Raw genomic sequence first — 11,772 nt, forward strand, 5'->3', positions numbered from 1 at the left:
TAATAGGAATACCAGAAGGAGAGGAAGAAGAACAAGGGATAGAAAACCTACTTGAAAGAGTAATAACAGAAAATTTTCCTAAGTTGAGGAGAGAGAAAGTCACACAGATCCAGGAATCACAGAGAGTCCCAGGCAGGTGGAACCCAAAGAGGCCTACTGCAAGACACGTCATCATTAAAATGGCAAACCTCCAAGACAAAGAGAAAATCCTAAAGGCAGCAAGGGAGAAAAAGGAAGTAACATACAAGGGGGTCCCAATAAGGTTGGCTAATGACTTCTCAACGGAAACATTCCAAGCAAGAAAAGAATGGCAGGAAATATTCCAAGTAATGAGAAACAGAGGCCTACAACCGAGACTGCTTTATCCAGCAAGGCTCTCAATCAAGATAGAAGGCCAAATAAAGAGCTTCCAAGACAAAAGAAGTCTAAAAGAATACGCCTCCACAAAACCTGCTCTACAAGAATTACTAAAAGGGCTGCTTTAAGGAAAGGAAGGAAAAGAGAGAGACAGAGAGGAACACAGGTACATAAATGGCAATGAATAAGTACCTTTCGATAATAACTTTAAACGTAAATGGATTAAATGCACCAATTAAGAGACATAGAATAGCTGAATGGATAAGAAAGCATGACCCACACATATGCTGCCTACAAGAGACTCACCTGAGGACAAAAGACCACCACAGACTGAAAGTGAAAGGATGGAAACAAATTTTCCAAGCAAATGGACATGAAAAAAAAGCCGGGGTAGCAATCCTCATATCAGACAAAATAGACTTCAAAAAAAAGGCTATAAAGAGAGACCCAGAAGGTCACTTCATAATACTCAAGGGAAGAATCCACCAAGAAGACATTAACATCATAAATATATATGCACCCAACACAGGAGCACCCAAATATATAAAGAAAATCCTAGAGGACCTCAAGAAAGATATTGACAGCAACACAATTATAGTAGGGGATTTTAACACCCCACTGTCAAAAATGGACAGATCTTCCAAACAAAATATCAACAAAGATATAGCAGCATTAAACGACACTCTAGAAGAAATGGACCTAATTGATATATATAGAGCCATCCATCCCAAAGAAACTAAATACACTTTCTTTTCAAACGCACATGGAACATTTTCAAAGATAGATCACATGATAGGACACAAAACCAGTCTCAACAACTTCAGGAAAATAGAAATCATACCAAGCATCTTCTCTGATCACAAGGGACTGAAATTGGAAACCAACCCCACAGGAAAAAACCCAAAACACCCAAAATCATGGAGACTGAATGGTAGGCTATTGAACAATGAATGGGTCAAGATTGAAATTAGGGAGGAAATCAAAAAACTCCTTGAAACAAATGAAAATGAACTCACCACAACCCAAAATTTATGGGACACAGTGAAGGCAGTCCTGAGAGGGAAGTTCATAGCGATACAGGCTCACCTAAAGAGGATAGAAACATTTCAAACAAACAACCTAACCCAACGCCTGCAAGAACTCGAGGAACAACAACAAAGACAGCCCAGAGCAAGTAGAAGGAAGGAAATAACCAAGATCAAAGCAGAATTAAATGACATAGAGACTAAAAGCACAATTCTAAAGATCAATGAATCCAGGAGTTGGTTTTTTGAAAAGATAAACAAAATAGACAAACCTTTAAGTAGGCTCATTAAGAAAAGAAGAGAGAGGACACAAATAAACACAATCAGAAATGAAAGAGGAGAGATTACAACTGATACCACAGAAATAGAAAGGATTGTAAGAAATTACTATGCGGAACTGTATGCCAAGAAATTTGAAAACCTGGGTGAAATGGACAAATTTCTAGAAAAATATAATCTTCCAAAACTCAATGAAAAAGAAGCAGAAAACCTGAACAGGCCAATAACAGCAAATGAAATTGAAGAAGTAATCAAAAAACTCCCATCACACAAAAGCCCTGGGCCAGATGGTTTCACAGGAGAATTCTACAAAGCTTTTAAGGAAGAGCTAACCCCTATTCTTCACAGACTATTCCAAAAAATCCAAAAGGAGGGAAAACTCCCCAACTCTTTCTATGAAGCCAGCATCACCCTAATCCCAAAGCCAGATAGAGACACAACAAAGAAAGAAAATTACAGACCAATATCACTGATGAACATAGATGCTAAAATCCTCAACAAAATATTGGCAAATCGCATCCAACAATATATCAAAAAGATCATACACCACGACCAAGTGGGATTCATCCCGGGGATGCAAGGATGGTTCAATATACGCAAATCAATAAATGTAATACACCAAATAAACAAAAGCAAAGACAAAAACCACATGGTCATATCAATAGATGCGGAAAAAGCTTTTGATAAGGTACAACACCCATTTATGATAAAGGTACTCAGCAAGGTGGGAATAGAGGGAACATTCCTCAATATAATAAAGGCCATATATGAAAGACCTACAGCCAACATCATACTCAATGGGCAAAAACTAAAAGCTTTTCCACTAAGATCAGGTACAAGACAAGGTTGCCCACTTTCACCACTTCTATTCAATATAGTATTAGAAGTTCTAGCTGCAGCGATCAGACAAGAAAAGGAAATAAAAGGCATCCAAATCGGAAAGGAGGAAACAAAACTGGCATTGTTTGCAGATGACATGATAGTGTACATGGAAAACCCTATAGCCTCTACCAAAAAACTGCTGGAACTAATAAATGAATTTGGCATAACAGCGGGATACAAAGTTAATATCCAGAAATCAAAGGCATTTTTGTATACCAACAATGAAGCAGCAGAAGCAGAAATCAGGAAAAAAATCCCATTCGATATAGCAAAAAGAAAAATAAAATATCTGGGAATAAACCTAACCAAGGAGGTAAAAGACCTGTATGCAGAAAACTACACAACACTGAAGAAAGAAATCAAGGAAGACACAAATAAATGGAAACATATACCGTGTTCATGGATTGGAAGAATTAACATCATCAAAATGTCCATACTACCCAAAGCAATTTACAGATTCAATGCAATACCTATTAAAGTACCAATGGCGTATTTCACAGACATAGAACAAACACTTCAAAAATTTATATGGAACCAGAAAAGACCCCGAATAGCTGCTGCAATTTTGAGAAAGAAGAACAAAGTAGGAGGGATCACAATACCTGATATCAAACTGTATTACAAGGCCACTGTAATCAAAACAGCCTGGTACTGGCACAAAAACAGGCACATAGACCAATGGAATAGAACAGAGAGCCCAGAAATAAACCCAACTCTCTACAGTCAATTAATATTCGACAAAGGGGGCAATAACATAAAATGGAGTAAAGACAGCCTTTTCAACAAATGGTGTTGGGAGAACTGGACAGCTACATGCAAAAAAATGAAACTTGAGCACCAACTTACACCATACACCAAAATAAATTCAAGGTGGATAAAAGACTTAAATATAAGCCGTGAAACCATTAAAACCCTAGAGGAGAGCCTTGGCAAGAAAATCTCAGATATTCCACGCAGCAATATTTTTACTGATACGTCCCCTAGAGCAAGGGATATAAAGGAAAGAATAAACAAATGGGATCTCATCAAAATTAAAAGCTTCTGCATGGCTAAGGAAAACAGTATCAAGATAAAAAGAGAAGCAACTGTTTGGGAAAACATATTTGCCAATGATACCTCAGACAAAGGTTTAATCTCCAAAATATACAAAGAACTCACTCGACTCCACTCAAAGAAGACAAGCAACCCGATTAAAAAATGGGCAGAGGACTTGAACAGACATTTCTCCAAGGAGGACATACAGAGGATCCAGAGACACATGAAAAGATGCTCGATATCGCTAGCTATCAGAGAGATGCAAATTAAAACCACAATGAGATACCACTTAACACCAGTCAGAATGGCTATCATAAACAAAGAAACAAACAACAAGTGCTGGAGAGGTTGTGGGGAAAAGGGGACCCTAGTTCACTGTTGGTGGGATTGCAGACTGGTACAACCACTATGGAAAACAGTATGGAATTTTCTAAGAAAACTAAAAATGAACGTGCCTTTTGACCCAGCAATTCCACTCTTAGGAGTATATCCTAAGAACCCTGAAACACCAATCCAAAAGAACCTATGCACCCCGATGTTCATAGCAGCACAATTTACGATAGCCAAGAGTTGGAAGCAACCTAGATGCCCATCGGTCAATGACTGGATCAAAAAACTATGGTACATTTACACAATGGAATTCTATGCTGCAGAAAGGAAGAAGGAGCTCCTACCCTTTGCAACATCATGGATGGAACTGGAGAGCATTATGCTGAGCAAAATAAGTCAGGCAGTGAAAGACAAATACCATATGATATCGCCGTTAACAGGAATCTAAACAACAAAACAAACAAGCAAGCAAAACATGACCAAAGACACTGAAATACAGAACAGGCTGACAGGGACCAGAGGGGAGAGTGGAGAGAATCACAGGGGAAAAGGGGAAGGGTTTACAGGAACAAGTATAAAGGACACATGGACAATAACTAAGGTGGGGGGCAGAGATGGGAGGGGGGTGGGGAGCACTGGGGGTGCAGGGCTGGGAATACAAGATAGAAAACTGTACTTGAACAAGAATTAAATAAAAATTAAAAAAAAAGTCTTCATTACCATGCTTTAACAGGTGTCACTGAATAAGTTTTTCTTTAACACCCTGTCCCCAGTATAAAAAAATACTTGATATGAGAACAAGACTTTGCCTTCTCCAACTGAAACAGTGTTCCCTGGATGGAGAGGAAGAGAGAGATAAGGTAGACATTGAGGAGAAAGGAGGAATTTTTAAAGGATGGCATAGTTCTGCCCTGGTTGGTATGGCTCAGTGGATTGAGTGCCAGCCTGTGAACCAAAAGGTCGCCGGTTCAATTTCCAGTCAGGGCACTTGCCTGGGTTTCAGGCCAGGTTCCCATTTGGGGTTGTGTGAGAGACAATCCATCAATGTTTCTCTCCCTCTCCTTCTCCCTCCCTTCTTCTTTCTCTAAAAATAAATAAATAAAATCTTAAAGGGTGGCATAGTTCCGAGAAGGGGTTCTGAGCCTTGTGCCCACCGTCCCCTCTAGCCCAAGAGGCAAAACGGACTTGACGATACAGGCGTCTTTGGTTCATTAAGGGTTTGAATGTCACCTTACCTTTGCCCCATATGCAAAGCCATTGGCTCACTCTCCAGGTTGTAAAAACTGTTTGCCATTACAAAAATCTCAAACAGGGCCATCCAGGACAAAATACTGGATCAATTATGACCCCAATCCACCTTCCTAGGCCTCTTCCTCCACACTTGATGACTAGATTGTTTTCATCGTTGCTTTCATCTTTGAATAAGTGTTCTCTCTTAGAGAGCCTCAGCTTTGCCTTGTACCGTGTTTCTACATGTATCTGTTTTTGCTGCCACACTTATCCGCTCACAGATTTTAAATGCCTTGTCCCTAGCCCATTGTTTTGATTCCTGTATCATGTACAAAAATGCCTCACATGTGGTAGGCACACACTAAATATTTTTTGAACTGAAGTATTGGCCATTTTCCAAAATGGTTGCCATTGATCCTAGATTTGTGTCCTTTGCCCACCTGGTAATGTTCTTGCGTTTCACTTGAAGTTTTTGATTCATATTAGCTACTAAGTCTATGAGCTGATACTGGTACAAAGTGCATTGATTTCTGTCAAAGCAAAAACAAAGAAAAAGGAACAAGACTCAAGACTGTCACTGATGGGACTTATCAGATGGAGTTGTGGGGAAAAAGCTAGAGAAAAGGGAGATGTGTTGGGAGGCTGTTATAGAGTGTTTCATCCCCGTATGAGAGCATTCTGGGAAGCTTTCATAGAGAAAGATCACGTAGATAATTTATGCACTTGGGGTTTTTTGTTAGTGATTATTAGGTGAGGTAATACACAGAGTGCTTAATGCTACTAATCTTGGTTCGTCTCACGTTCCCTGAATTCACAGGCATGAAGCACCTTTCCAAGAAAGTTGGGCATGTTGAGAGAGGAGAGAGAAAGGCTTTGCAGGTCAGGAAAACCTAGGTTGGTCAGCCTCACGTGGTTCCATAAAACTGCTTTCCCCAGCTGCTTCCCCAGGGTTCCTGTCTCCATATGTTCCAGTGGGACCTCGGCCAGGCAGGAGTTGGAAGAGACGGTGTTAGTCTCCTTATTTTAGCCTCCCATCTCTGCTCCGACCCCATCCTCCACTGAAGACATGCTTTAATCTTCACTCGGGGCCCGGCTGCTCTCTAACTTCTGTATCCCCACTGAACAGGACCCCGGGAAAAATATTGACTGAGTTCACTATGTACACAAAACGCAAATGAGTTCCAGTTAAAGAGTTACCTGAACTTGGCATTCACTTTGTATCTCTTGTGGAGGGAAAGGTTTTGAAGAGACTCTTGGGCATGTGAAGTGGAGAAGACTAAATTTTGGCATCAGCCTCCGCCTCCAGAAATAAGACTGATTCTGAGGTTGAACCTAAATCAGTATTTTTGCTGCAGGGTGACCAGGTTGGGGACAGGTGGTTCTAAGCCTCTGCCTCATCAGCCCTGGGTAGATGATAAAGCAATTTGCAGTCGTTTGGCTGGGAGCAGAAAGCCATGAGTCTGCTCTGTGTGAGATACTCCATCCCCTTTATTCCCCTCAGCCCCTATATTCCCGCCCCTCCTCTTCCCCTACCCGAGATCTGTCGGACACATGTGTATTTTTCTTCACATTACAGTTTCTGATTTTGTGAGATGTACTGTCAACTCCATACATTATTTTGCAACTGATAACATTTCGGATCACAAATGTGGCTTGGGCACACGTGATCACTTCCAGCAGAGTGCCTCTCACGTCACATTCTTTGATTGTTGTATATGGTATCTTGCGAAGTAAGTTACAGCTCTTTTTGGGAAATGGCACATGAATGCTTTTGAATGTCTTTAACCCATAGCACTTATATATCCTAGGATACATACTGCAGGGCGTATGTTCCTACATACTTTCTTATACAGAAATGTACACAGAAAGTCACAGTGAGAAATATGCAGCTTCATTAATAGAAGATATATTCGTAACAGGCAATATAATATAGGGATTAAAGCACAAGATCTGAACCCAAACTACATTGGTTAAAATCCTTGCTCTGTCCCTTAGTAGGGACCCCATTATAAGTTTGGGGCAATTTATTAACCCCTGTTTTCTCATCTATACAAATTTTGCTAAATGGTATTTCTCTCAAAATATTGTGAGAATTAAATTAGAAAATGCATGTAATGTGAAGCACTTAAAAGAGTTCCTGGCACATGGTTAAGTGTCCCCCCAAAATTAGCTGTTCTTATTGTGTCCATTTGCATCCCCGTGTCCTCTGATGCTCACAGACGTACGCATCTGCTTCCAGAAACTCATCCACTAAGTGGACAAGCATCAGCTGAACACCCATCGCCTACTAGACAACATGCTGGGAATAGAGAGCTAAGCAAGACCTTATCTGTTTCCTGATGAAGTTCACAGTCTTGTGGCAAAGATTGCGGAGGGACAAGGACAACAATATAGCCTGATAAGTGCTACAACAGAGGCGAGCACAAGAAGCTATGTGAACACACAGAAGGGGCAAGTTGTGGGGGCCGGGACATGGGCTTCTAAGGAGAGAGATCCTTGAGCTGCGCCTGGAAGGTCTAGTAGAAGTTAGTCGAGTGAACAGATGAGGAGAAAGGGGGTTCCAGGTAGAAGGCAGCCTGTCCAGAGGCATGGAGACGAGGATGATGTTCAAAGAACTTAGGTTATTATGTTTTCCATAAAGGGAGAGGTTGGCAGATGGGTGGTAGGGGCTGCTGCACAGGTGGGTCTTGACTGAACCATAAAGGCCCAGTGCGCAAGGTGAGGGGTGTGGACTTCACACTGTAATTGGTAGGGAGCCACTGAAATGATTAAACAGCAGAGTGCCGTGATCAGATCTGGGCCCGAGGAAGCTCCCGAGGGCCCCACTTTGGATAAGTAGTTGGACGGGAACAAAATTGGAAGGATAGCCCAAAGATAAATTGCGATCCTAAACGAAGGCAGGTAGCAATGGATAAAGAGCAGGCTGTGAAATGAGGAGATATTTCTGAAATAAATTCAATAGTTATTTAGCAACCATTAGCATGTAATGCAGAGAGGTGAGGAAGAGGGCAGACGAGGAAATACACTTAGATTTCTAACCTGCATGGCTGGCAATGGTGCTGTTTGCTAGGAGAAGGAGTATTTTGCAGGGAAGGAGAGTTGATGAGTATATTTTGCTGTGTTGACTTAGAGGGGCCTGTGGAGGTTGGAGTGCCTATTTGATTGTACAGCAGAATTATATCCAAGGAACATGTTAAATGCAGATTCTTAGGCTCTATCCCTTGAGATCCAAATTCTGTAGACCCGAGGTGAAGCCTAAAGATCTGTAGTTTTCCAAAATGCCCCAGGAGGTCCTGTCATAGCCAGTGCACAGTTGTACAGGGAGCTATAACAAACAGAATAGGAAATACAGATTTAGGGGCCTCTGCATTTATGTGCTTGCAGCAGAGATAATGAATGAGGTCATACAGAGACAGTGGGCCAAGTAAGAAGAGGAAGGGGTCGATATCCAGACTCTTAGAATCGTGCCAACAGTGACTTTCCTTGGCATTACCGAAACAGTGGCAACGGGCATGGAATGTGGGATTGTGGTACCAGTGTTATTAACTGCTCTCAGCATTTGTAGTTCAGTTTTCTGCCTCTCTCCTCCATTCTCCACGCTACCCCAGAGTTATCTTTCAAAAATACTGATCTGACGCTGCTATCCCTCGGTTCCTAAACTTGAAATAATTCCTCCTCTTCTGCAGTCCAGTCTCACTTGCCATTACCTCCACCACTAATTCCATGTGTCAGCCACTGTGGACTTGGCCTTTCCTGGACATGCCATATAGCTTGTGACTCTGCGCTTCTCTTCTGCCTAAAATGCCTGGCCTCAGCTCTGCGTCTCTGCCTGACTAGCTCGTTCACAGCTGTCCAGAGTTCATTCATTCACGATCACTCAAATGTCAGTAGCATTTCTACACATACCACTTTTTATTTTGGTAATCAGCACCAAGTGTTGAATTACAATGAGAACAGCAGAAAGACTTGAGTAGAAACTTTATCATGTTTTAATGGAGACCCACTTCGCTCTCCACGGTCACATGTAACTATTCCCTGACCCAGTGATTCCACAAAATACTAGTTCAAAAGAATATATGCACCTCTATGGTCATTGTAGCTTCATTTACAATAACCAAGATATGGAAGCAACCCAAGTACTCACCAAAGGCTGAGTGGGTAAAAAAGCACTGGTACATTTACGCAATAAACTATCACTTGGCCATAAAAAAAGAATAAAATCTTACCGTTTGCTACAGCATGGACCCGGAGCAGCAATTTTCAACTGGTGTGTCACAAGAATTTTTAAAACATGCATACCTGTTTTGTCAGGGACACTGACCTCTTTTCCCTTGTTTTGTCAAATAAAAATAATGACAACAGCCAATACAACAATAGCTGTCCAGTGTGAATGAATCAAAGTTATACCTATTTTTTGCTCGGATTGGCAAACAATATATTTTTTGGTGCGTGCAGAGTTTTAGTAATTAGTTCATGTGTGCCCTGAGATGAAAGAGGTTGAAAATCGCTTACCTAGAGGGCATTTTTGCTAAGTGAACTGAACCAGACAAAGGCAAATACCCTGCTATTTCACTTCTAAATACACTCTAAAGAACAAAATAAACAAACAAAATGGAAGCAGACTCACAGACAGAGAGAACAAACAGAAAGTTCATGGTTAGGAAGGGGGTTGCTGGGTGAAAAAAAAGGGAAGGGATTATGGTGTTTTCCCAGAGATGCTGTTTGTATCGTTTACTCTCAACTTCATTTTTCATTAGTTAGTTATTAGAAAGTGTGTCTCTTCTATTAGATTTTTAATCCCTAGGTAGTAGAGACTATTCTCTTTATATTTGAAACTTCTGGATCTTAGTGCTTCATACATGGTAGGTTTTCACTATATGTTTGTTAGACTAAACTAAAAATCTTCAAATATGAACTTAAAAAAAAATCACAGGCCACAAACTCCGTAATTTCACGTGCTGGGGATCAATCAAATAATAAACCTCCAGCTTCATTTTCGCAAAGGAAGCAGAAAGGTCCCCTCCTTTAATTCAGGATCATTTTAAGTCACAAACCGGTTCAGTGTCATATTTGCCACAATACTCATTCAGCCAGATATGAGCTCTTGGAGGTTGCTTTCTTTCGTTAAAAGAAGGAAATCAATGAGATCCACTCAACATGAATTGCAGACTATGCTTTAGGAAAGTTTCTTATGAGAAAAAGCACATAGACAGACACACTTACCGACTTAGGATCTGAGTAGGTACCAAGCCCGATGATAGGAATGCTGTTCCCATCACTTAGAGGTATGCGGAGATCGGCTGCACCGAGGTCCATCTGGCCGAGAGCCTGGGATTTCAGATTTCTAGGGGTGATTCTACACACTTTTCGAACAAGTGACCTAGGGCCTGTTTAATCAAAGAAACGGGGGTCAGAGGGAGGAGCAGTGGGAGGGAAGGCAGATTGACCGATCTGTTTCTCAACCTGTTTTCTTCCATGTCATCCTGGAAATCCTAACTGAGGTTGTCCTTTGAACTTTATCAGAGATGTATAAGTAACCCATTGAGAGTTTATGCTTACCTTTCTTCAGAGAAAAGGTGGGAAAAAACCCAAAAAGAAACAAATCAAGCTGGGTTCTATCAGTTAAAATGTGCTTGTTGCCAAATAACAAGTCTATCTCAAATACTCTTAAACTATAAAGGAAATTTACTGGTTCATATGCCTGAACACTTCAACATTAGGGCCAGTTTGAGGTGAGACTGGAGAAGTTTTCCAGGACTTCCCTGGAAATTCTGATGCAGAGGACAGGGGAGAGACCTGGGATTTTTATCACCCAATTAAACTGGGGAAACACTGGGCTAGAGGAAAGACAATAGGCTGTAACAAAACACGGGGATCCAAGGGGTACGATATACTATTACCGAAGGGACCCCTCACTAGTTTCATTTGTCTGCCACCAAAGAAAAGATGTCTCTCAATGCCAGAGATTTGTGGAAAGGAAATGAAATGTTTATTTCAGGCTACGTAGACTTAAAGTAGTGACCTAATGTCTTCACTAAAATATCAAAGTCCTTTTGGATACCTATAGATGCCCACAATGCTTCCTTCTCCCCACTGCCCTAATTCGAGGTACCGTATCTCAGGAAAAGAAGCAAACGTCTGGGATTCAGGCTCTCGGCAGCTGCACGGTTTTCTCTTCACCAGAGCTGTGGGACGTCTCCACTCTGCCAAAGCCGCGTGGTTCTCTCCTCAATGGCTGCCGCACCTGGGTTTAAATTCCCATGCCCATCATCTTCTGCAGCCACATTTCTGACTCCTCCCACAATTAGCTACGCCGGCCAGCACTCCCCCTCCTTCTAGCTTTACTGGGCTGCCATCATGAGTCTGGGCAGGTGTGGCCCCATGGCCTGGAGCCAGTCATCTCCAAGCTCTCACGCAGGCGCCGTAACCAGGGGGAGTTGCCCCCCAGTTGCCTTCCACCCAGGTAAGTCTTGGGTGGAAGTCACTTCCTTCTCCCTGTCTCAGAGCATGGCCACAGCTATTTAACATATCTATGCAACCAGTTAATGGTTATAGACGTGTTCAATGACCATGCCAGAGGTTAGCTACAAAGCTGTTGATGTGCAAAACAGCTCTCAATGGCCCTGCTCCATTT

The 11,772-nt window shown here is 41.7% G+C and overlaps 1 protein-coding gene across 1 annotated transcript in view; it reads right to left on the bottom strand.

Moving 5' to 3' along the window:
- Nucleotides 1-11,371, bottom strand: part of AKR1D1 (aldo-keto reductase family 1 member D1) — a 53,283-nt gene extending 41,912 nt beyond the window's left edge. Inside the window, exons 1-2 of the mRNA XM_037049121.1 lie at nucleotides 11,251-11,371; nucleotides 10,362-10,524 (exon numbers count right to left, since the gene is read on the bottom strand). Coding sequence (XP_036905016.1) covers nucleotides 10,362-10,454 — 93 coding nt within the window. The 5' untranslated portion in view covers nucleotides 10,455-10,524; nucleotides 11,251-11,371. The remainder of the gene's footprint in view (nucleotides 1-10,361; nucleotides 10,525-11,250) is intronic.
- Between the last annotated feature and the right edge of the window lie 401 nt (nucleotides 11,372-11,772).

Source organism: Sturnira hondurensis, unplaced genomic scaffold, assembly GCF_014824575.4.
Source record: "Sturnira hondurensis isolate 20B ecotype Veracruz unplaced genomic scaffold, ASM1482457v3 Scaffold0006437, whole genome shotgun sequence".
Lineage (NCBI taxonomy): Eukaryota > Metazoa > Chordata > Mammalia > Chiroptera > Phyllostomidae > Sturnira > Sturnira hondurensis.